Below are 23,826 nucleotides of genomic sequence, written 5' to 3'. Positions count from 1 at the left end.
TCCCGCGCCCGAGGCCCTCTAGATTTTTCCCTCCCGGCGCGCGCCGCTTACGTCACAGCCTCGCCTCTTCCCTCCTCTCACCCGCCCCCTCCACCCGCCTCCAGGTGACCCGGAAGTTGTATTTGCGACCCTGCTTTCCTTCTCCCACAATCCCTCCCGGTCTTCCTTTCTAACCCCGGACGAGCAAGGTGAGTGTGTGCGCTCGGTGCCGGCTGCAGGAATCCGGCGGCATCCTCGCCCCGGATTGTGTCGACTAGGACAGCGGGCTCTCTCCTGACCCGGCCCGGGGCCCCGCGTTCCGACGGCACGGGAATCTGCGCTGCATTTAAGTGCTCCCGGAGACTGGGGGAGAGAGTGGCCAACCTTAGGGGAACCCGGGCCGCGGGGGTTTCCGGGGCGGGGGCACCTAAGGGGCGCGTATGCTTGGGCTGCGCGGGGTGGCCGGCTTGGCTTTGTCCAGACCTGGGGCTTCAGGGGCCTCGCCGGACCCGCTCCGAGGGCGGCTGCGTGAGGCCGAGCCGGGAGGGAGGACTTGGCTTGGGTTTGTCCCACTCGCTCTGAGCCTCGTTGTTGCCTGGGCTTAGATGGCTCCCGCAAAGAAGGGCGGCGAGAAGAAGAAGGGCCGGTCCGCCATCAACGAGGTGGTGACCAGAGAATACACCATCAACATTCACAAGCGCATCCATGGAGTGTGAGTACCCCTGCGGTCGTCTGTGCCTTGCTGATGGGGGCTCCCGAGATGGGGGTCTGGTTGTCCCTGGGGTCAGTCTAGTCGTCTGGATGCTGTGTGGTCTAGAAATTACGCATTTCTTCAAAAGCTCGTCTGTATTCCGTGGACCCTGTTTAAGGCTTACAGGGGTTAAAGCGTAATGCTCAGAGGTTAATACCTAGACAGATTAGGTTTCTGGGAGAGCCAACTTGGAGAAATACGGTAACGATAAAATCATTTCACTCTGTTTCGCAGTTACACCTTGGCAGGCCTGAAGGGTGAAAGATGTGTATATGAGGGGAAGCGAGCTTTTTCGATGTGCCTAGGCCTTAGTAAAGGTAACCAGTTAGCTAAAGCCGTGCCCGGCCCAGAATACGAACACTCCGATGGGCTTCCTTTAGTTCGCTGACCTCCGCAGATGCGTAGTAACATCGGTAAAGCTGTAATGCCGCAAGTGCAGCTGCTGGAGGGACCAGAAAAGAGCGTATCGGTGGGGTTATAGGGCCGTGTTTGTGCCGGCGACACCTGGAGGTTGTGGATTAGTGAGGTGCAAGCATATTGGGAACGATTTGGAACGTGCTAGTTCTTGGTTTTCGTCTCTGGGGGTTGGTTTTTTCCTGTTCTCAAGCTTAGCGAGGCCTCCCCTTTTTTCTGCACATGGTGCTTACTAGTGACAATGGAGACCAAACCTTCTTGAATACTGTTACTTGGGGTATTTTTGATAGCACATGTTGCACTGCAGAATACTCTATTCGGGCACCAGTCCGTGCAGCAGAATTGCCTGCGCTTGCTCGGGCAGTCTCGTATCCGGACGGCCCGTTTTGTGAGGGAGCTCAGTGTGCAGCAGCGTCCGCGTAGGGCCCGGCGTTTCCGGCCAGGCGTTGACCGTGTGTAAGCCAAGGAGTGTCGTGTACGTGGGGTCTCGAGGCTTTTGGGGCAAAAGTCCCGTGCCTCTTTTGTGCATAGATGCTGCTGGTAACCACGTTCTCTTCCCCTCACCCCTTAATTTGAGGGGCGTGCGTATATTCATTTGGGGAGCATATTAGGCACTTACTGTGTCTTGGGCTCTGTGGATTCAACAGGGAACCAGAGAGCCTGCCTTCCTAGTTTACTTAGTAGGGGAAGTTAGACAAGCATCCAGATACAAAACGGTGAAAAGTTGCAGGTGGAAAGTAAGTCTCAAGGTGGAAGGGGTGGTGTTTTAAAGACCACACAGTTAGCGGCCATTAGAAGAGTGGGTGTGAGGCATTGTGGGTGGGCAGGTTTTCCAGGCAGTCTGTGCTTTGTCATAAGAGCCCTAAGTGAAGACCTCACGGAACTAAAACCTTCGGTCATACTTGATGGGCAGCAATTCATTCTTCGCTTTACTTCCAAAGATCCCACAGTGGTGGTTTTCGTGCTTCCGCAGCTGCTGCCCCTCCCCAGTCTAGTCTGTTGTTACTCACAGCCCGTCCTCTTAACGTTGAGTCCAGGGCTCAGCCCCTCTCTACCTATGCTTGGTAACAGCGGCTAGCTTTAGGGTCTCGCATATCCAGCTGCTATTAACCTGTATACTTGGGTGTTTAAATGGGTGTCTCAAAAATTTTACATGGCCCCACACCAAACTGCTGGCGTCCATCTCCACCCCCGACCTTCCCATTTCCCTGTGGCCTTCGCGGCAAGTGAGTGTGTCTTCTTGGCTTGGCCTTCCCCAGGCTGATCGCACTGGTCCCACCAGTGTTCTCTTGATGGTTGCAGTTAGCGGCTCCAGCTCCTGGCTCCCTCTTCCAGCCCCAGACACCCGGGCTGTTCTCAAGGCCCCCATTGGCTTCCCATCTTAACTCAGATGAGAAGCCAAAGTTCTTGCTATGATTCCACATGGGTTGGCCACTTTCTTTCCTAATCAAAGCAGGCAAGTACCTGATTCAAGCTCACAGTTTGGGTTTAGTTTTACCTTTTTTCCCCTGCCGTAATGCTTTTTCTATTAGGTAGATAAATAGTTGCCCTCATCATCTTTGGGTCTGGACTTCAGTGTCTCAGTGGCCATCTTACTTGAAACCTGCAGCCCCCTTCCTTCCCTAATGCTCCCTCTTTTCCCTGGTCTGTTTTTCTCTGTGGCGCTTGATACCATCTGACATACTCCATGTGTCAACTACGAAAGCTACGTGGGAAACAGGCTTTTGTCTGTTTAAACCTACTGCTGTTATCTCTAGTGCCTTTTATTTCTAGTCGGTTAAATATTTAAGTGAACGAAGCGACCTTGCTTGATGGATTCAAGGAGGCTGGTGAGGGGTAGAGCAAAGGGAGCAAGGGGGACATGGTAATTGACAGTCACAGTCCTGGGGCGGGGGAGGACAGCCTTTAAGCTTCGGTCTCTGCCCCACTTGGAATAACCTTTGCTTGCCCAAATGCTTGACCATTTCAGCCGGTAGTAAACTTTGGCTTTTTCACGTTTTGTATTTAACTGAAAGCATGAAATTCAAAGGAATTTACGTATCCTCATCTAAACAACAGGTTAATGGTGCCTAACACATGCCGAGAGATCCGGAGCATTAACTGTTGCCCTCATCGTGTTTCTTGAGAGGGAATTGGTACATTTCAGGCCCCTGCTCTTTAAGCATAGACCAAGTTAATAATGAACCGTTAAATCCCATGTCTTAAGATGTGGCAAATAATTTAATAATATTGTGACCCGAGGACACGGTATTTACTTCTGTGTTCTTTATGTTCAAGCGTATTCTAACATCGTTCTTAGATTATACTCTCCCTGGCAGATGGTATTAGACCTTGGGGGTGTTTTTGTTTTATCGTCAGGAAAGGGTTGGCCAGTGTGTATATTAGCATCTCTTAAGGATCGTATACAGAGTCCTTGTTCTATGTGACTGAAAGTAGATTGTGTGTCTTCTGTGTCCCAAGTATTATAGTAGTTGCTGGGCATTACATAGTGGTGGAGGAAAGAATTGTTCCTGCCTTGTTCAAGGTTCAGTTTAGATTTGTTTTATGAAAATAGGACATGGTATATTGTGTATTTCATTTAATTTTGTACTTAATTGATTTATTTACTTATGTTTGAACCTCAGGGGTTTCAAGAAACGTGCCCCTCGGGCACTCAAAGAAATACGGAAATTTGCCATGAAGGAGATGGGAACTCCGGATGTACGCATTGACACCAGGCTCAACAAAGCTGTCTGGGCCAAAGGAATAAGGTACTCAAGTTGTCTGTGTTATAAGATGAACTTTCACAATTCCACGAGCTAATGCACATGGAGGTATAAAGAAAATAACTGACTCAGAGAGTGGGGTAGTATCTGCAGGGAAGCCCTTTGACCTGAGACCCAAATGACGTAGGAGCCAGCAGTGTGCGGGTCAGGTAAGAGCATCACGCAAAGCGAGAACAAACTTCAGTGACTTGGGGACAGAGGTTGGTGAAGGTGGAGCAGGTTGTACGGCTTGAGAACAGTGGGGATGGAGAGTTAGGCAGGGGACAGATCTTGTAGGTGGTGGCACAGAGTTTGGATTTCTGTCTGGACGTATACTGGGAAGCCGCTGGAGCAGAGTTCCTGGGGGACGGGGGCGTTTTGGTTGTCAGTAGTGGGGGGGTGGTCACGGGCCAAACATTGTACCGCGCACAAGGCAGGCCACCCAAATACACACAAAAGCAAGTATCCAGCCCAAGTATCAGTAGTGCCGAGGTTAAGACCTGCTTATAAGCAGGGGGCTGGTTTTGCTGTGGAGGACGGTGGAAGTGGGACCGGCCACGGGGCGTGGAGCTGGCGGGGACTAGGTGATGTGTAAGATGAGTGGGGGGGGGGGGCGGGGGTGTCTTAACATTGGAGTCCGATGCGGTGACAGGGATCTGAGATTCAGCCCTGCAGTGGGCTGGCATTGGTGCCTGTGAGCTCCCTTGAGATAGGGGAGGAGTGGTATGGCATGAGCCGAGAGAAGTTTCAGGACACCTTCTGTCCTTGGATCAAGAAAAGGTGGGGATGCAGTCGCCTGCGATGCTGCTGAGAGGTTGGCCGAGCCCCGAGGAGGAGTTGTGTGGGAGGCGGGGAGCTGAACCTTCAACAGTTGCACGTGCTCGGTATAGCCTGCAGGGTCAGTGCTGCCCCAGCGTGGCAGTGGTGGCTGCCTACTGACACTAGTATGTCCTGACACCAGCGTTCTCTTATTTTTCAGGAATGTCCCATACCGTATCCGTGTGCGGTTGTCCAGAAAACGGAATGAAGATGAAGATTCACCAAACAAGCTCTATACGTTGGTTACCTATGTACCTGTCACCACTTTCAAAAGTAAGTTCTACTTCATCCCACAAAGCTGTTTAAGTCCTCAGCCTTTTTATAACCTGAATTCATTTGTTCAAATACTGTGCACCTATATCCCTGGCATCCTTCCAGTAGGGATATAAGTTACAGGCATAATCGGTAAACCTTTTTTACATTGTGTCATGGTGTGGGGAAATGCAAAAGGATACAGAAGAATAGGTCTGTTTTCTGGGTTGTGAAAGGGCACGTGGAATAGTAACATTTACCTAAACCCTTGAAGAAAAGGTTCTTGGGGGGTGAAAGTATGGGACGGGGTGTGTGGGTGTGGAAGGTGACGGGCTGTCTTCTTTTGCAGATCTACAGACAGTTAATGTGGATGAGAACTAACTGCTGATTATCCAATAAAGTTACAGAGCTGCCTTCGCATCTTGATTTTCCTTTTCTAGTTGCAGGTAAAATAGGCTTGTCTATTTGAAAGCAGTTCCCAGTTACAGGAGCATTTTGAGAGTGTTTCCTAACTACTGTGCCTGGGCCCCTTCTCCCCATTCCCTGGAGTTTCTGAATATTTGCACAGGGCCTAGGCAGGTGTTCTAAGGTGCTTTTGAAATGCATCCCTGGCTTGGTAATGGCTGTTCAGGTGGTTGGGACATTGGGGGTATGATGTTGTTAATGCTTTTTACAGGTGTGTTTTGTGAATTCTAAGATAACATTTTTCCAGGCACTGGCATGTAGAGCTTAATTGCCACTTTTAACTTGCTAAAATGGTACACTTTGGATATCTTAGATTTAATGAAGTATGTACAGTTCCTTTTTAGCTCACTTACTTGTGGTGGCCCCGTGAGGTGTTTTTAGTCCTGGTTTACATGGAGTTAAAAGCTCAGGGGTAACCTTTCTTAAAAGGTTGCTAAATTCAGCCTGAAAGCAGGGTGTTGCAGGGATCATATTTCATCAGTGCCTGTACCACTGATATGAATAAAATGCCAGAACGAGGTCCCCTTTTGAAGCCCGGGTGATGACAGTAGTGGGGTTGGGGGCTACCTGCAGTGTAGTGTACTATCCGCCGGGAACATGGTGGGGCAGAGGAATCTCCAGGTTATCCAGTCACTGGCACGGCCCAGACCTCAGACACTGAAGTAAGTAAAGATACAAACAGACCAAGTCAATACAAAAATTTCTTATTAAAAAAACTTGGAGGCCAACATTGAAAGCGTGGTTTGTACACATTTTTTGGAAGGACACAAAGTGAATACAACAAATATATTAAAATGGTTTCAATTACCAGCATTGAAACGAAATTAGTGCAAAAAAAGCCAAATACAATTGCACAGATAGTGGCTCTTAAATCTTGAAAGTGAACTTGATTCTCAATCCCGCCCATGTGAAGTGAAGGATGAGTGCTTGGGCTTTCCTCCTCTCTCTCTGGGTTAGTATCATACATTTGACTTTCTTATATTCCATCTGAGAACAAAATACTAGCATCACAGCAGAAGTGCCCTTTACAGCAAATCTGGTAACAGTGAAGTTGCAAGTCATAGCATCAAGGGAACTGATGTGAGACACTCTAGCAATGAGTGTCCAACTGAATTCTCTTAAAGAACAGACAGAAACGCTGGAGGGTTGCATCAGTTCCCCACCCCCCACCCCCGTTGTGGCTGTCAGGTTGCTTATCCAGACGCCCAGCTTGTAAAGTGTACTCACGATGAACTAGACAAACCTAGATTTATGGGCTGACAGCCCACAAACCTGGCCTGCGCTTTGGTATGGAGGCTGGTCTCAGCCACCGCTGTCCTGCTATGGGCTGCTCAGCTTGAGTTCAGGCTGTGACTGGCGGTTCATTTCACACGTTTTGAGGCTGTACTGATTGATCTTGGCATTTTCAAGTTTGGATTTAATGTCCAGTGGCTTTTCAAAAAAGTTGACTAGTGACTGTTCAGTCAGAAGTGAAGCTAAAATATGTTCAAGGGAGACAGTCCAGTCCCCCTGTGCCGCTTCAGGAAATGCCTGGGACTCTCGGGGGCTCTTCCCATTGTGGGTGTCGGCAAACACCGAGTCCTGCTCAGGAGAAGGAACCAGAGCCTGCGGCTCCTCCCCTGCTTCCTGGGAGCAGCTTCCAGAGCTGCTGCCCCGCTGCCCCACTTCCCCGATCTGCAGCAGCAAAGTGGTTACCGTGGCGATGGCTTGATACAGATCATTTTCTTCTGGATCTTCATGGAACATACTGTACAGTGTTTTACAGAACTGGATAAATTCTCTCTGGAATTGAGAAAAAACAAGTCTGCATGTAGTAGTGTAACAAGAATAGAAGCGTATCGTGGGCTTTTTTCAAACTTAATACCTAGTTCTTTGAAAAAAACCACATAGTACTTTTTGAAGCAGAAAATAAGAGGTATTCTCTGCCCTTCCATCATACTGAAGACACACCGTTAATAGTCCAGGGGACTTCAGCACACATGTAGACTTGTGCTGTCTATACAGAAGTGTTAGACCCTTTAACCCAGCAAGACAACTAATGTATTCAAAAGCTGTGCACAGAGATTTGTTTATAAGGATGTTTAGGCTAGGGTTTATTATAGCAAAAGGTTGGAAACGGCCTAAATATTAAGATTGAATGAGATTATGATTTGGTAATCTGCTGGGAATGCCAAGCAGCAACTAAAGGCCATTAAATGAAGCAGAACAGTGATGCCTGATGCTTTGTCAAGCTACACACATACTCCTGCCCAAACAGAACCTTTATGTTGTGTGACAGAGGTACCGCAGGTGGAACTTAGCTGCACAGTTACTCCAGGAATAGGAAAAAGGTTGAGCTACTAATTTAGTGTTTAATGACCTGGGAGAAATATCCATGATTGTTAACTGAGGTATGACTGACAACACTGAGATTTAACTGACTTTATATCCAAAGAGTAGAATATTTGAAAGCAACTCAACAGAGTTGAGCAACACTTCTTTGTTTTGTGGGGAAAAAAAACAAAACAAAATAACCCTGCTAAAGGGGTTTGAGTCCTATAATAAAGGGACGTTTTCAACTTGAAGCCTTATCAGGACAGTATAATATGCAGTCAGTGATGAATGCTGTGTACACGCTCCCCCAAATAGCTTCCATCGCTCTAGGGCATAAATCTGCATCACAACCTGGTAAATGAATTTGATATAAAAACTTCAGGGACTCCCCTGGCGGTCCAGTGCAGGAGGTCCCTGAAGAGACTCCACGCTCCCAGTGCAGGGGGCCCAGGTTCGATCCCTGGTCAGGGAACCAGATCCCACGTGCAGCCAAATATTTTTTTAATTCTCTTATTAAAAATAAAAACTCTTCAAAGAATGAAGTGTGTGGCAGCCTCCTGAAGAGCTCTGGGTATCTGGACAGCTGAATGGATCACAGTTTAAATGTTTCCCATTTAAACATCACAGTGTTCAGCTCCCAGAAGTTACAAGGTCTTTGGTCTTTCTTTGATTATAGCTCTGGAGGTAACGGGGGAGGGGGTGCAGCTGAATTAAAAAGCCTACGTCTGAACCGGTCACTCGGCACAATGGTGAATCCTCTGCACAGAATACAGTCCATACCTGGCTCATTTTGGGCAACTCCTTCTCAGTTTTGTCTTTCTCTTTGGCTAAATCTTTAATCATCTGCTTCAGCTGTTTCTGATAATCAACTGTATCACCTTGAGACAAAGGAAACACAATACATACTTTAGTCTAAGTAAATTCCATGAAAGCAAAAGGAAACTAGGTAGAAAGGAATGGTGAGGGGATGAGGAATTCCACTAAGCAAATGCCGTATATACAAACTGAAAAGCAGAGACCAGAAGTCTTGTTTTACAGAAAGTGGCCACAAATAGATGATGGTAGCCGAGTTACCTCTTGCTCCAAGAGGAGCCCTGAAAGATGAAGAGGAATAAAGTGGTGGTGGCGTTGAAGGCAGTTTGGAAGGTTTCTGGCCTCTGAAAGCAGTGGTCTAAGTGTTAACTCCCAGGCGGGAGGGAATAGATTAGTCTGCTTCTAAGAAGAGCCGTGAAATCCGTTGCCCTTAACCATTGCAGTGGTGTGCCTGACGGAAGATAATGAAAAGAGGTATGTACCATTGGACTTGCCAAAAACCAGGGGTCTTGACGTCGACAACAGAGGATTCTTCAATGGTGACTGGCTGTCTCGGTCATTTTCAGTGAGTGCTTTTTAAAAAAAAAAAAAAAAAATTTTTTAAATTAAATTGAGGAAATTGTGTCTTAACCAAAACTGACAGAGTAATTTAGCTTTTAAGGTAAGAAAACTAAAGGTGAAGCTAGGAGCCCCCCGCCTGATGGCCGCAGGGTCTTCCCAGGGTCTGTGAACCCTGTGTACTTCAAGAAAACATCACACGCCAGTAACGCCTTTTCCCAGATGTCTGTAAATGTTGTAATGATACACAGGTTCACAGGACACTGCTGATGCTGACCTAGAAAAGGGTATGTGTGGTAAAATCCCATTTTGTCAAACTAAGTATAAGGATGTACATGCACACGTGGAGTTCCAGAAATAAACACACTTCGATTTCTGCATGGTGAGTTAACAAGTAATTGCTTTAAACTGAGGGTATTTTTTTTCCAGTAATTAGCACATACTGCTATACTTACATAACTTCTAACAAAAATTAGAAAAAGCTTAACTGAAAGCAGCATGTTACCATTGCGAGTGTTCTTGAAATATACAAAAATACAATTATATCAGAACCCTCACACACTGCTGGTGGGGATATAAAATGGTACAGCCATTTTGGAAAAGTCTTGCGGATCATCAAAAAGTCGCCATTTTTACCTAGAAATTCCACTCCTAGGTATATATCAAAGGGAAATGAAAACATATCCACTCAGAACCTGTACACAAATGTTCACAGCAGTTCCAAAGAGCCAAGAAAGTGAAAACAAACCCAAATGTTCATCAAGTGATGAATGAATGAATTGGGGGATGCCCACCGGGGTATCACTTCGGCTGTAATAAAAGGAGTAAGCACCGACATGCCACACGACGGGCGAGACCCGAAGACATACTAAGAGAAAGCAGTGAGACACAAAAGGACACGTACGGCATGACTTCATACGGTATGAAAAGTCCAGAATAGGCGTATCTGCAGACAGGAAGCAGGGGCGGGAAATGTGTGGATCGGGGACAGGAGCTAAAGGGCACAGGCTTGCTTTTTGGTGTGAAAATGTTCTAAAATTGCGATGGTGGTTGTGTAACTGGATATACTAAAAACCATTAGACTGTACACTTTGAAATGTATGGTGTGTGGATTACAGATCAGTAAAGCTGTTACCAAAATTATAAAAGGGATTGCAGATGAAGGATCCTCATTTTTAAAAGGCTGAAACTTAATAGCCATTCACTGAGAATAAATCAAAGGCAAAATTCTGTTGTGATCCAACAAATGTCCACAAGATGGCACCAAAGCCTTGATTAATCTACCCTCCTTTCTACTTGGGAAGCAGGTTCCTGGGGTTTGGAAGGTGGGAGGCTGTTTGGGGTGGTTTCTTTTGTTTTTTCTGTTGGTCATTTTTCTTTTCTTTTCTTTTCTTTTTTATTTAACAAAGTTATTGAGTCATTTTTTTCCAACTTTACCCAAAACAAATGTGAGAATCCACTCAAACTGAATAGGAGGAAAATTACAAACCCTGGATGGTACGTGGGGCAGTCACGATAGAAATGGCTTCCCCAGTAATAGCCGCTGGGATGTCTAGCGGATACTGGGTCCCTATCCTCAAAGAGCTCAGCGTATCAAACAGAAACGTGTACACCAGTCACTCTAAGAAGATGCCCTAACAGAAGAACCAATACACACAAATATCATGAGAGCACAGAGAGGAACGATTAATTCAAGGGGTGGGTGAGTGTCCAGAAAGGAGCCAGGTCAAGTGCCAACAGTGACAAGGAGCCAGAAAGGCCAGCCAACCTCTCTCCAGTCCCTGCACACAGAAAGCACCAGCATCCGGACTGGACACGGGACAGTGGAGTCTTGGCGCTCACTGGAAAACACTCATGCTGCTATCTATTCCTATCAGAAATGTAAGATACAGTGCATAAGGAAAAACAGTAAACACTGAGTGTATACCACCTTTAAAAATGTACTTTCAGCCTTTTAAAATGAGATACTTGAGCTTTTATAAATGTAAGATTTTTACATTCCAGTATATGTGTAATTCATAATTCAAGACTATAAGTGGATTGAGAGACAGTTCTATTAAAGCTTTCACCGTGTCTCACTTCAAATTCTGCACGTGTTAAGACTGGATGAAGGATCTGTATTTGGTTATCTTGAAGCTCCCGATCTCACATGTCTGTGTGACTGGTGGGTAAGTACATCGCTTCAACAGACACAAGCACGACACCCTCCTTACGGCTTCAAGCACTTTCATTAGTTGGTGCGCATACTCATTCCCTGTAACACTGTCGTCATCACCGCTATCTCAGCACTTTCTAAATGGGATGCTTGTGGAGGGGAAAAAGCCAGTTCCACTGAAAGTTGCTTCTCTCTGGCAGAAGAGTACATAGACTGCTTTCAACACAATTTGGCCTTCATACACAGTTGACACCACAGTCATCAAAATAATACCATTTTCCAATATATTTTCTTCTTGGAAAAGCCATACAGTGCCCCCCTTCGACCCCTCCATGTAGGCTAGAAACAGCAATCAATTTCTAAGGGAATAGACTTGCATTTGGATTAATTAGGAATTCCAGTATAACCAAGTCATTGATAGGAAAAGCAAACGAAGTATCCAACTTGTGTCTCATATCTACTATAAGAAAATCACCTGAGCTGCAACAAGTACTGGATGCTGGGACCATAAATCCCATTTTAGTGGCTTAACGATACTAGGGATCTTAAGCACCTAGCTTTTCTCTTTTAAAAAGCTCAGTGCAAAAAAAAAAAAAGCTCAGTGCAATCTTTTTAATTTCACAAAACGCTTCTCAGGAGGTTTATATTCTACACTTCTCATATTTTGCAAAACCCTCAAGTGACATTTTCAACTCAGGATCCCAATACAAAGAACAGACTTTCATCTAGCCTAAGCTGTCTTTCACCAAATCAAATGTGCCTGGTATCACTTCTGATGTAGCTGACATCAGTACTGCCTAAGTTATTAGATGTAAACTATCATTTTTGGATCCTGTGATAAGTTGACCTTTGTTTGGACTTTATTGGATTCAGCATTTTAAGAACGTCAGTTAACGTGGATCCAGACCAGCAGGGACGCCTTTTGGGGAGCTGCTCTGCAAGTCCAACAACGTACTTCCTGAATCGCAGAGTTTCCAGGAGGAGCAGAACTGTGCTATCAGCTCCGCTCACAGTGTGCTGTCTTTACAGGAAGCCTCCGATGCCTCATTCGTTTGTGTTAATTTACCAATTCTGACATGTCATTCTTGGTAGCTTGTTTTGATGCTTCTTCCTAATGAATCTAATGTTCTTCCAGGAAATGGTCTTCTGGATGTCCAATTAGTGTAATTAGCTGAGTGAAATGACCAATACTTACAGATTTAGCAATTTTCAGTGAAAACTCCTGATTCAGTAATCTAGAATACTGTTCATCCCTCCATCACCTAATTTGGTATCAAATCATCTGGAATATTTCTCTTCTATTTGCTAAACAGTGTTGTAGTCACCATGGGGCCAATGAACTGAGCTCTTCAAAAACTGTGAGGCCTTGGGCTTAGGGCTTCTTTGCTTCCCGAGATGCATCACCTTTGTAAGTGACCTGACAAAGCCCTCTGCCTCCTGTTTGACCCTGCAGAGCTCCAGCGCCTCTCTGCACAAGGCGGGTGTTTGAGGCCAGAGGCTGGCGTGCTTTGTTTGGTTTTCCACCTCCCATCAGGGCAATAAGACATCACTCTTTGCGCACACAAATTCAAACCTGTAATCCTCAGTATACTTCCTAATTAGTGAGTTAAGCTTTTTTCCCCACGAGTGTGTTTGTTCCACCTTTAATCAAAATGTTATTCATGAGGGTGGAAAATAAATATTTGTTAAAATCAAATCTATTTAAATGAAAAGTGCCTAAATGTATTGTGGCTCTTCATGGCCCTGTCAAACTGATGCATTTAAATAGAGGTTTTAGGTTGTCTGCATTCTTAAGACTTTTTTTTTTAACTGCATCAAAAATTCAAATATTAAATACAGGTAAGCAAGGGAATGTAAATTGCTAGAGTCACTATGGAGGTTCCTTAACCTAAAACTAGAGTTACCACATGATCCAGCAGTCCTACCCTTGGCATATATATCTGGAAGAGACAAAAATTATAATTCGAAAAGATACATGCAACCCCAATGTTCATAGCACCACTATTTACAATAGCCAAGAAGACATGGAAGTAACCTAAATGTCCATCAGTAGAATGGATAAAGAAGACGTGTGTATGTATGTGTGTGTGTGTGTACACACACACGCACTGGAATATTAGCCATAAAGAAGAATGAAATACCATTTGCAGCAACATGGATGGACCTAGAGTTTATCATACTAAGTGAAGTAAGTCAGAGACAAATATGATATCACTTATATGTGGAATCTCAAAAAATAATACAAATGAACTTATTTATAGAACAGAAACAGACTCACAGACATAGAAGACAAACTTGCGGTTCCAAAAGGGAAAGGAGGGGGAGGGATGAATTGAGATTCTGGGATTAACAGATACACACCACTACAGTATATATAAAATAGATAAACAACAGTGATTTACTGTAGAGCGCAGGGAACTGTATTCAATATCTTGCAATAACCTATAATGGAAAAGAATCTGAAAAAGAGTGTGTGTGTGTGTGTATGCAAATTAAGTGAAAAACAAAACTCAATGAAAGGCAAGGCACTTTATGATGCTCAACCATCTGTACTAAAGCAATGAGTCCATGGGAGAGCAGAGCAGGAGCTGTGTGTGGCTGTGTGGCTGCCAGAGGGTGTTTCCATAAGCATCACGTGCACAACAGATGCCAACTCCGTAATGGCTGAGCTCAGGAAGTGTACTCAGGAAGCCCACAAGTAACGTCCACACGCGTTTTCAACTACCGTATAGGTGTGAGTTTTAAAAGCCACCTGGATCTTGTGGACCTGGAAACCTCACAGCTCGCCGCCTCCCCAGGGTCCCTTGTTAGAAAGTTCTATCAGAGAAACCGTCCAACACCAGAACCGTGGCACTGGGGTCCAGAGACCCTCTGGGATTCCTAATCTACCTCTGTCAGTTTCAGAGATCCAAGGAATACCTTAAGGGAAATGCCAAGCCTGATCTCACAGGTTTCAAAGCTGCTTTCTTTGTGTCTGGTTACCACTGCTTAAATTTGGAGGAAGCACAGTCTTAACACGCTGGACAAATGACATGTTCCTTCAAAACCAGTAGCTGGGGCTGCCGAGGAGCCAGAAACCGTGTCATGTCCGCACAAAACCAGGTCACAGAGCTTGAACCTACTCAGATTGGGGGTGGGGGTGGGGGCAATCCAAGATGGCAGCATAGAAAGTTCCTGGACCCACCTCCCCCCATGGACTCACCAAAACTACAGCTACATATAGAACGAGCGCTGCTGAAAAAGAACAGCAGTAGCTGAGCAGCTTCTCCACAACAAGAGGTAAAAGGGCCACACGGAGATGCGTAGGAGAGGCAGACACAGAGTCTCACCAAAATCCCCACCCCCGGCCAGGCGACCCTCAACAGGGAGGAGTCTCAAAGGTCCAGAGCTATTCCCTGAGGAGCGAGAGGTTTGAGCCTCACATCAGGCACCCCAGACCTTGGGATCAGCACCAGAGAAACGAGGCCCCCAAACTGTCTGGCTTTGGAAACCAAGGGGGGCTTATGTCCCAGGGACCTGGGGAGTGTAGGGATCTGAGATACTCCTACTGAGGGTCTCACTGGTCCTAGGACCCAGCGCAGAGGCAGCAGTTTAAGTAGTACCTGGACTGCATGTGAAGGAGACCCGTTTGCTAATTTTTTTTTTTTTTTTTTTTTTTTTTTTTTGCGGTACGCGGGCCTCTCACTGTTGTGGCCTCTCCCATTGCGGAGCACAGGCTCCGGACGCGCAGGCTCAGCGGCCATGGCTCACGGGCCCAGCCGCTCCGCGGCATGTGGGATCTTCCCGGACCGGGGCACGAACCCGCGTCCCCTGCGTCGGCAGACGGGCTCCCAACCACTGCGCCACCAGGGAAGCCCCCCATTTGCTAGTCTTAAAGCCTCTGCTGGAGGGGCAGAGACAGGTGGGACTTTCTTTGGGAACGAAGCGCCATTCTCCCCTTTGTTCACTCTACCTATACCTTGCTAGTGGAGGTGGGCGCACAGTCTCACTGAAGTCACAAGAGTGCCCCGCCCCAGGGCTCTTCACCTGCATCACTAAAGCTGCAGGTGTGTCCCATACTCAACCCTCTCTCCTGCAGCCTTGCAAAAGCCAGCAGATGAACGTGGTCCACACAGGGGCTATCCCTTGATCCCCTGGCCCGGGAGGCCATGAGTCCTGAGGCCCCACAGGACTGTAACAATCAGAAAGACGGTTCTGGGCAGGCTACCACACCCAGGGCACTGCACAGACAACAGACTGGAACACACCCCCAGCCCACCTGCACAAAAGGGCCCATTTACTTGTCCTAGGGCTTCAACTTGAGGGACGGGCTTAGATTTGCCACACACCTAGAGGCTACAGAGGCGCACTTGGAATGTAGGCAGGGAGGCATAACCCTTGCACCCTCTCTTAGCCTCACCACAGCTCTCTGGTACCTTCCAAGGGGCTTATACACTCATCTGAAGTCATGATTTTTGTAACTGTTGCCTGGGGAGCACCTCCAGATCTCCTGGTCTGGAGGTCAGCACAGTTTACAATTACAGTCCCATGGGACTCTCCCACAGCCCAGAGAGTTCCAAATACAATGAACCCAGAGAGACACACACCAAGACACACTATAACTAAAATGATAAAAGTTACAGATAAAGAGAGAATCTTAAAAGCAGCAAGAAAAAAACAACTTGTTATGCACAATGGAACCCCCATAAGACTATCAGCTGATTTTTCAACAGAAGCTGCAGGCCAGAAGGGAGTGGCGCAATACATTCAAAGTGCTAAAAGGAAAAACTTCCAACCAAGAATACTCTACCCAGCAAGGTTAATCAGAATTGAAGGAGACTGGGCTTCCCTGGTGGCACGGTGGTTGAGACTGGTCCAGGAAGATCCCACATGCCGCGGAGCAACTAAGCCCATCTGTTGCAGCTACTGCACCTGCACTCTAGAGCCCACAAGCCACAACTACTGAGCCCGCACACCACAACTACTGAAGCTTGCATGCCTAGAGCCCATGCTCCGTGACAAGAGAAGCCACCACAATGAGAAGCCCGCGCACCGCAATGAAGAGTAGCCCCCACTCGCCGCAACTAGAGAAAGCCCACGCACAGCAACGAAGACCCAATGCAGCCAAAAAATAAATTAAATAAATTAAAAATAAATAAATACAAAGGAAAGAACATTTGAATAGTCCTGTGTCAACTGAAATGAATTTTTAAAAAAGAAAACAATTGAAGGAAAGATAAAAGAGTTTTCAAACAAGCAAAAGCTAAAGGCGTTTATCACCACTGAACCAGCCTTACAGGAATGTTAAATGGACTTCTTTAAGAGAAAAAGAAAAACCCCTAGCTAGCAACAAGAAAACATGAAAGTCAAAATGTCATTGATAAAGGCAATATAAAGGTAAAGCCAGATCAACCACTTACAAAGCTAATATAAAGGTTAAAAGACAAAAGTATTGGGTTGGCCAAAAAGTTCGTTTGGAGTTTTCTGCAACATCTTTCAGAAGAACCTGAATGAACTTTTTGGCCAATCCAATAGTACAATTAGCTACACCAGATTTGATTAAGGGATATACAAAATAGAAATATGTAAAATATCACATCAAAAACAAAACGTAGGGGGAGGGAATAAAAATACAGAGTTTTTAGAATACACTTAAACTTAAGTTGCTATCAACTTAAAATAGACTGTTATATATATAGGCTGTCATATAGTGAACCTTGTGATTAACTACATAGCAAAAACCTACACAAAAGATAATGAGAAAGGAATCTAAATATAACACTGAAGAATGTCATCAAACCACAAGGGAAGCGAAAAAAGAGAAAAAGAGCCGAGAGGAACTACAAAAAACAATTAACAAAATAGCAATAAGTGTATACCTCTCAATAATTTAAGTGTAAATAGACTAAATTCTCCAATCAAAAGACAGAGTGGCGGAATAGATGAAAAAACCAAGACTCATCTACATGCTGCCTACAAGAGACTCACTTCAGATGGAAGGACACAAACTGAAAGTGAAGGGATGGAAAAGACAGTCCCTGCAAATGAAAGCAAAAAGAAATCTGGGGTGGCTATACTTTCATTGGGCAAAATAGACTTTAAAACAAAAACTGTAATCAAAGACAAAGAAGAGCATTACATATTGATAAAAGGATCAATCCAACAAGAAGATATAACATTTGTAAATATTTATACACCCAAGAGAGGCACACCTAAATAAATAAAGCAAATATTAACTGACCTAAAGGGATAAATTGACAGCAATACAGTACTAGTAGGGGACTTTAAGACCCCACTTACATTAATGGATAGAACATCCAGACAGAAAATCAATAATGAAGCAGCAGCCTTAAACCACATATATATACAAAACATTCCATCCAAAAGTAGCAGAATTTTTAAATTTTTGAAGTTAAAGCAGGGTTTTTAAAAATTTAATTCAACAATACATTAAATGGATTATATACCATGACCGAGTGGGATTTATTACAGGGATGTAAGGATGGTTCAGCATCCACAAATCAACATGATACACCACATTAACAAAATGAAGGATAAAAAACACACAACTGTCTCAATAGATGCAGAAAAAGCATCTGACAAAATTCAACATCCACTTATGATTAAAAACTCTCATCAAAGTGGTTATTTAGGGACCATACCTCAACGTAATAAAGGCCATATGACAAACTCACAGCTAACATTATAATCAATGGTGACAAGCTAAAAGCTTTTCCCCTAAGATCAGGAACAAGACAAGGATGCCTACTCTTGCCACTTTTATTCAACACAGTATCGGAAGTGTTAGCCCAACAATTAGGCAAGAAAAAGAAATAAAAGGGAAGGAAGAAGTAAAACTGTCAGATACCATATATATAGCAAACCTTAAAGGCTCCACCAAAAATTCTTGGAATAAATGAATTCAGTAAAGCTGCACACACACATACACACACACACAATGGAATACTACTCAGCCATGAAAAAGAAGGAAATCTTGTCGTTTGCAACAATACACATGGACCTTGAGGGCATTATGCTAAGCAAAATAAGTCAGAGAAAAACAAATACTGTATGATTTCAGTCATATATGCAATCTAAAAAAATGAAGCAAATGAATAAAACAACACCCATCGACTGTTGGTTACCAGAGGGGACAGGGGTTGGGGGGGTGGGCAAAATGGGTGAAGGGGGTCAATTTTATGGGGACAAATGGTAATCAGCTTTACTGTGGTGATCACTTTGTAGTGTATACAAAGACTGAACTATCATGCTTTACACCTGAAACTAGTATAATACCAATTTTACCTCAATTTTTCAAAAAACAGTAAGCTAAGATAACCATCTGTAAGGCAACCAGGGTTTGTCTTCCCGCACATTCCACAGGCCCGTGGTTCTCAAAGTGTGGTCCTCAGACCTAGTGGATCAGAAACCGGGGTGGGCCAGGTATCCTGTTTTATAACAAGCCACCCAGATGATTCTGATGTACGCTCGAGTTTGGGAACCCCTGCCATAGGCCATACAATGTGGTCCTCAAAATCTGCCATCAGCCACCCCACACTAGAAACATCTGTTGCCTCAAGTCTAAATAAATTTAGAAAGAGAAGAACCTCAAGGTCATGCACAAAGCTGATTTACGTCAAGGCAGAACAGAGCCTAACTTTTCTACTTGGAATTTCTTACCTGGAGGGATATGAAGCCTATATAACAGTTTAATTTTCTCATTCATTTCTCCATTATACATAATATCTGCAAAATCCAAAAAGAGAGAGAGAGACTGAGTACATGCAAATGGTTTAAGTACATGTGTCAGGACACAAAGTCACTGTAGAGAGAACGTAGTAAGGTCAGTGTCTGTTGACCTGACACTTCACCTACTGCTACCCAGACAGTGTGTACCTGAAAGGAAAATGTGAAGGGTAGTGACTGGTGACTGCTGAGCGGCAACATAACCTCAGGAATTTTGTCTGGCCTCATACCTTCTGAAAGATTTTAATTTTAGCTGCAAGAGTTAGGAATGTGCGGGGCGGGGGGGATAAATTAGGAGGCTAGGATTAACATATACACACTACTATGCATAAAATAGACAACCAACAAGGACCTACTGTATAGGACAAGGAACTATACTCAATAGTGTGTAATAACCTATAAGGGAAAAGAATCTGAAAAAGAATATATATATGTATATATATATACACACAACACACACACATATGTATGTATAACTGAATCTCTGTGCTGTGCGCCTGAAACTTACACGATATTGTAAATCAACTATACTTCAATTTTAAATTTATTTTTTTTTAAAAAATGTGTCTCAGGACACATTCCTAACAAGACACCACCACACCCTGGGTGCCCAGGAGAACAAGGTCAACAACCATGTATGTTGAGAGCCTGGGCTGCCCTCCCACCACCCGCTTAGGAAACATAAAAGTGGTCACGAGAGGAGCCTGCAGAGGGACTTTTAAAATCCCCAAATCACGGCAGGCGACTCCCAAGCCCATTTCACTGAGTGGATGTGCCTGCGTGACAGTCTACTTGTCTTGTGTTCACAGACGCACGTCCCAAATGAACTCACTGCAGGAAAGAGCCCCAGAGTCATACCGAGACAGCTCACGAACGCTTTGAATTCGATCAGATGGTCCATGTTTTCATCCAGGAGCCTGAAAGCCCTTTCAGCGAGGATTTCTGTGTGGGCCCCGCAGGTCCACGGCGAGACGAGCTGAAACAGGCGTGCAAACTGCCGGGCGTCTATGCGGTACTGCTCCGCGTAGGGCCTGCTGGGGTCATGGCGCAGGGCCACGGGCCTGGGCTGCTCCCAGTAGCAGCTCATCATGTGTTCTCTCTAACAGGGGAGCGAGAGGGGTCTGTGAGGGGCGGCGGCCCCCATGGGAGGCCGCACACGTAAAGGCCAAAGCCAACACAGCCTTCTCTCCTGACTTGCTTTGCCTCGTAAAATTCAGTATTGAATAAGCAACATTATAAAACAAACAAATGAAAAAATTAACTCACAATCTCACCACTCCAACCAGAAATGTAGTTACAGGTAACCCTGTAGTAACAAGCAAAAACTTTTTCCTTTTTATTAAGGTTTCTTTTTTCATTGTAGCAGAATATACATAACAAAATTTACCATTTTAACAATTTTTAAATGTACAGTTCAGCTGCCATAGTTCTGTTTTGTTTAATTTTGGCCACACTGCACAGCTTATGGGATCTTAGTTCCCCGACCAGGGAATTGAACCTGGACCCACAGCAGTGAGAGCACAGAGTCCTAACCACTGGACCGCCAGGGAACTCCCCTGCCATAGTTTTAATTATTGAAATCATACAATTTTTATTCTGGTATTTTTTCTTAAATCATATTATTTGAAAGTCAGAAAGTACTAGACAAATCTATAGGATACAGAAGAAACTATTTACCCTGGTAACCTGTGAGGATGGAAAACGGGGGCAGGGACCCAGATGGAGAAGCAAGCTTTTCTATATGTTCTGAATTTTCAACCACATGAATATATGAACAATTCAAAAAATTAAAAGTAAAAACAGCAAAGGCAATTTGAAGTCTTGGGAATAGACTGAAAACTAAAGCGATCAAAACTGGCCCTGTCGCCTAGGACCAGGTTAGCCTCTTTAGAATGTTTCTTTTACGCCTGTACTAAATCACCTCTTGGGACATCTCAACTCACTTGAAATAGTTCCCAATGACTGCAGGGTTCTTCACGATTTCAATGCCCTCTGCCCATAAGGATGGCACAGAAACAAGTACAGATGCTATAATATCCAAGTGCCTATCCTTGGATGGAAACCAAAATGCCATTTATAATTTTACTGCATATTCTCTGGAGCCATGTTCCTTAAGTAGCCTTTGCAGAATCAGGAAAAGTACCATAAGAATGTTCAAGTGTGAAACAAAGGTCTGATAAATTCCCATTCCTCAAACCCAAGACACACTGTGAATTTGCGTGTATATTTGCCACCCTGTGATGCTAGAGGCCCTCAGAATCCTACCCAGAAGAAAACAGTTATAAAGGCCAAGGACTAGTACAACCAGTTTACACAGAATCCTACAGAAAAACAAGTCAATATAAAAACAGGCAAAGGATATGAAGAGATGATACAAGAAAGTATATGATTAGCCAATAAACTTATGAAAGGGTACTCAACCTCACTAATGAGTAAACAAATGTTAAGTTAAAATGAAATGCAATTTTCTACACAACTAGTAAAATTTTAAAAGATCCATAATGTTAAATGCTGGGTGAGTGGGGAACATAGGAAATGAGCACCCTTAGGCATCATCAGTAGAACTGAAATTTGAAAAATCTAAAACGCTTTAGCAATAGTGACTAAAACTTGGTTTGTGCATCCCTAAGGAACCCATCCTACAGAAACGGCAGCACAGGTGTCCCAAGAAAGGCACAAGCATGCTTGATACAGCACTGTTTATAAAGCAGAAAAAAATGGAAATGAGATAAATGTCCCTCAGCAGGTGAATGGTTAATAAAGTATGGTTACGCCCTACCATCAAATCCTGCAGCCATTAAAAAAGAACGAGAAAAGATCTGTAGATACTGAATCTACAAAAATGTCACAGGCACTGTTTCAGGTCCTGAGTATTTCCAAAAGTAGTCAATGACATCAAGTGTGTATTATATTGTTCCCATCTTACTTGAAGAGAGAAGACTAATGAAGCTGTTTTCAATTTCAGAGGATAAGGGACAGACATCGCAAATCTAAATTTACGTAATTTAAAACATTGTTTTATAACCTGGACGGACCTCGAGGACATTACGGTAAGTGAAATAAGTCAGAGAAATACTATATGATCTCATATGTGGAATCTAAAAAAAAAAAAAAAAAAAAAAAAGCAACATGGGCTTCCCTGGTGGCGCAGTGGTTAAGAATCCACCTGCCAATGCAGAGGACACGGGTTCGAGCCCTGGTCCGGGAAGAACTCACATGCTGCAGAGCAACTAAGCCTGTGCGCCACAACTACTGAGCCTGTGCTCTAGAGCCCACGAGCCACAACTACTGAGCCGCGTGCCACAACTACTGAAGCCCACACGCCTAGAGCCCATGCTCCACAACAAGAGAAGCCACCGCAATGAGAAGCCTGCACACCGCAACGAAGAGTAGCTCCCATTCGCTGCAACTAAAGAAAGCCCCCGTGCAGCAACAAAGACCCAACGCAGCCAAAAATAAATTCAAACAAACAAACAAACAAACCCAAAGTCATAGAAAAGGATCAGATTCGTGGTTACCAGAGGCTGGGGCTGGCCGTGGGTGCGGGTTATAGAACGGGGTGAAGGGGGTCAAAAGGTACAAATCTCCAGTTATAAGATAAATAAGTCCTGGGATGTATGTACAACACGACAACTATAGTTATCACTGCTGTACGGTATATTTGAAAGTTGCTGAGAGAGTAGATCCTAAAAGTTCTCGTCACAAGAAAAAAATCATTTTTGTTCTTTTTTTTCGTATCTATAAATACATGACATGATGGATGTTAACTTACTGCGCATCATTTCGCAATACATGTAAGTCATTATGCTGTACACCTTAAACTTAGTGCTGTAGGTCAATTATACCTCAATAAAACTGAAAGAAAAGAAAGAACTGCATTAAGGCATAAAAGAAAGATTGCTTTCCATTCAGAATAAAAATAGATTTCATTACGTACACACTGTTCATCTTTAATAGGAAAGAGTATGTAAAGGAGACAGAGCAGGCTATTCCTTGTTAACATAGAGAATGGTCACACCTGTACGTTCCAGGCTTCGGGAAGGAGGCAGTGAAGTTAAGGAATGGACTCCTTAATAAGACCCTATCACATATTTATACAACAATGTAAGGGTACCTCTATGTGGCCCTTTCCCTTGGGAAAACGAATTTCTGATTCGAGAGACAAGAGATGCATGTAAGACCCAACTAGGGACCATTATACCTCACAGTACTTAAAGAAGCATTAAAATATAAGAGGCCAGATTATGAAAGCCAAGGGAATTCAGGGAAGGTCAGCAGCAAGGCGGGCAGTGGGAGCGGGGGAGGACAGCCTGAGGGGGGTTCCGTGGCGGTGAGGATGGCTCTGGGCACATAAAGGAGGTACCTCAGGCTGTATGACGGAATTAGACACCATGATGATGACGCTACTGTCCTGGAATTTCTTTTGGAAGTGCATTTTGAAATTGGTCTTGTATTTATAGTTGAAGTTTATATTCATAGTTAGTCCTACACAAATGAAAGGCCTGCAGAGCTAAAAAAAAAAAAAATACGAAAATAAATTTCACCCACATTGTTCACAGAAAAGATAGAAATAGGACACAGGAAAGAGCTGTCTGTCTTCTTTAAATACTCCTTGTATGAAAGATTAATGATACAGTTAGTACTTAATGAAACTTATTTTTATGATGAATTTAAGGCAGTCTCTTAAGTCATATAAATTCAAATGTGAGACGTCTTATTCTCTCAAATTGAGAAGTTAGCCCTAAATAAATCAAAGATGTTTTATGCTAAACAACACGTTTGTTAACCTGCTTTTGTGTTTCTAGTACTCCCTGTTTTTCCTCCTTCAAAGTCAAAGA

General features: G+C 44.3%; 2 protein-coding genes across 10 annotated transcripts in view; one reads left to right on the top strand and one right to left on the bottom strand.

Annotated features, from left to right (window-relative positions):
* Positions 1-137: 137 nt before the first annotated feature.
* Positions 138-5,379, top strand: RPL31 (ribosomal protein L31). Its single transcript, XM_060168874.1, has 5 exons — positions 138-188; positions 585-691; positions 3,769-3,894; positions 4,868-4,980; positions 5,309-5,379. The coding sequence occupies exons 2-5, from the start codon at positions 585-587 to the stop codon at positions 5,338-5,340; spliced, it is 378 nt and encodes a 125-aa protein (XP_060024857.1). The 5' UTR covers positions 138-188; the 3' UTR covers positions 5,341-5,379.
* Positions 3,717-23,826, bottom strand: part of TBC1D8 (TBC1 domain family member 8) — a 126,678-nt gene continuing 106,568 nt past the window's right edge. For 6 of the 9 annotated variants that reach the window (XM_060168860.1, XM_060168858.1, XM_060168861.1 and 3 more), the window contains 5 exons: positions 19,847-20,087; positions 18,923-18,988; positions 9,033-9,122; positions 8,518-8,615; positions 6,113-7,206 (listed from right to left, as the gene is read on the bottom strand). In XM_060168860.1, coding sequence (XP_060024843.1) covers positions 6,745-7,206; positions 8,518-8,615; positions 9,033-9,122; positions 18,923-18,988; positions 19,847-20,087 — 957 coding nt within the window. In that variant the 3' untranslated portion in view covers positions 6,113-6,744. Of the gene's footprint in view, positions 6,082-6,112; positions 7,207-8,517; positions 8,616-9,032; positions 9,123-18,922; positions 18,989-19,846; positions 20,088-22,782; positions 23,499-23,826 lie in introns of those variants that run through there. The other 3 variants (XM_060168859.1, XM_060168862.1, XM_060168866.1) reach the window with 3 other exon arrangements.

Source organism: Lagenorhynchus albirostris, chromosome 13 (assembly GCF_949774975.1).
Source record: "Lagenorhynchus albirostris chromosome 13, mLagAlb1.1, whole genome shotgun sequence".
NCBI lineage: Eukaryota > Metazoa > Chordata > Mammalia > Artiodactyla > Delphinidae > Lagenorhynchus > Lagenorhynchus albirostris.
The sequence above is the reverse complement of the archived record's forward strand: the minus strand, read 5'-3'. Positions and strand labels throughout refer to the sequence as shown.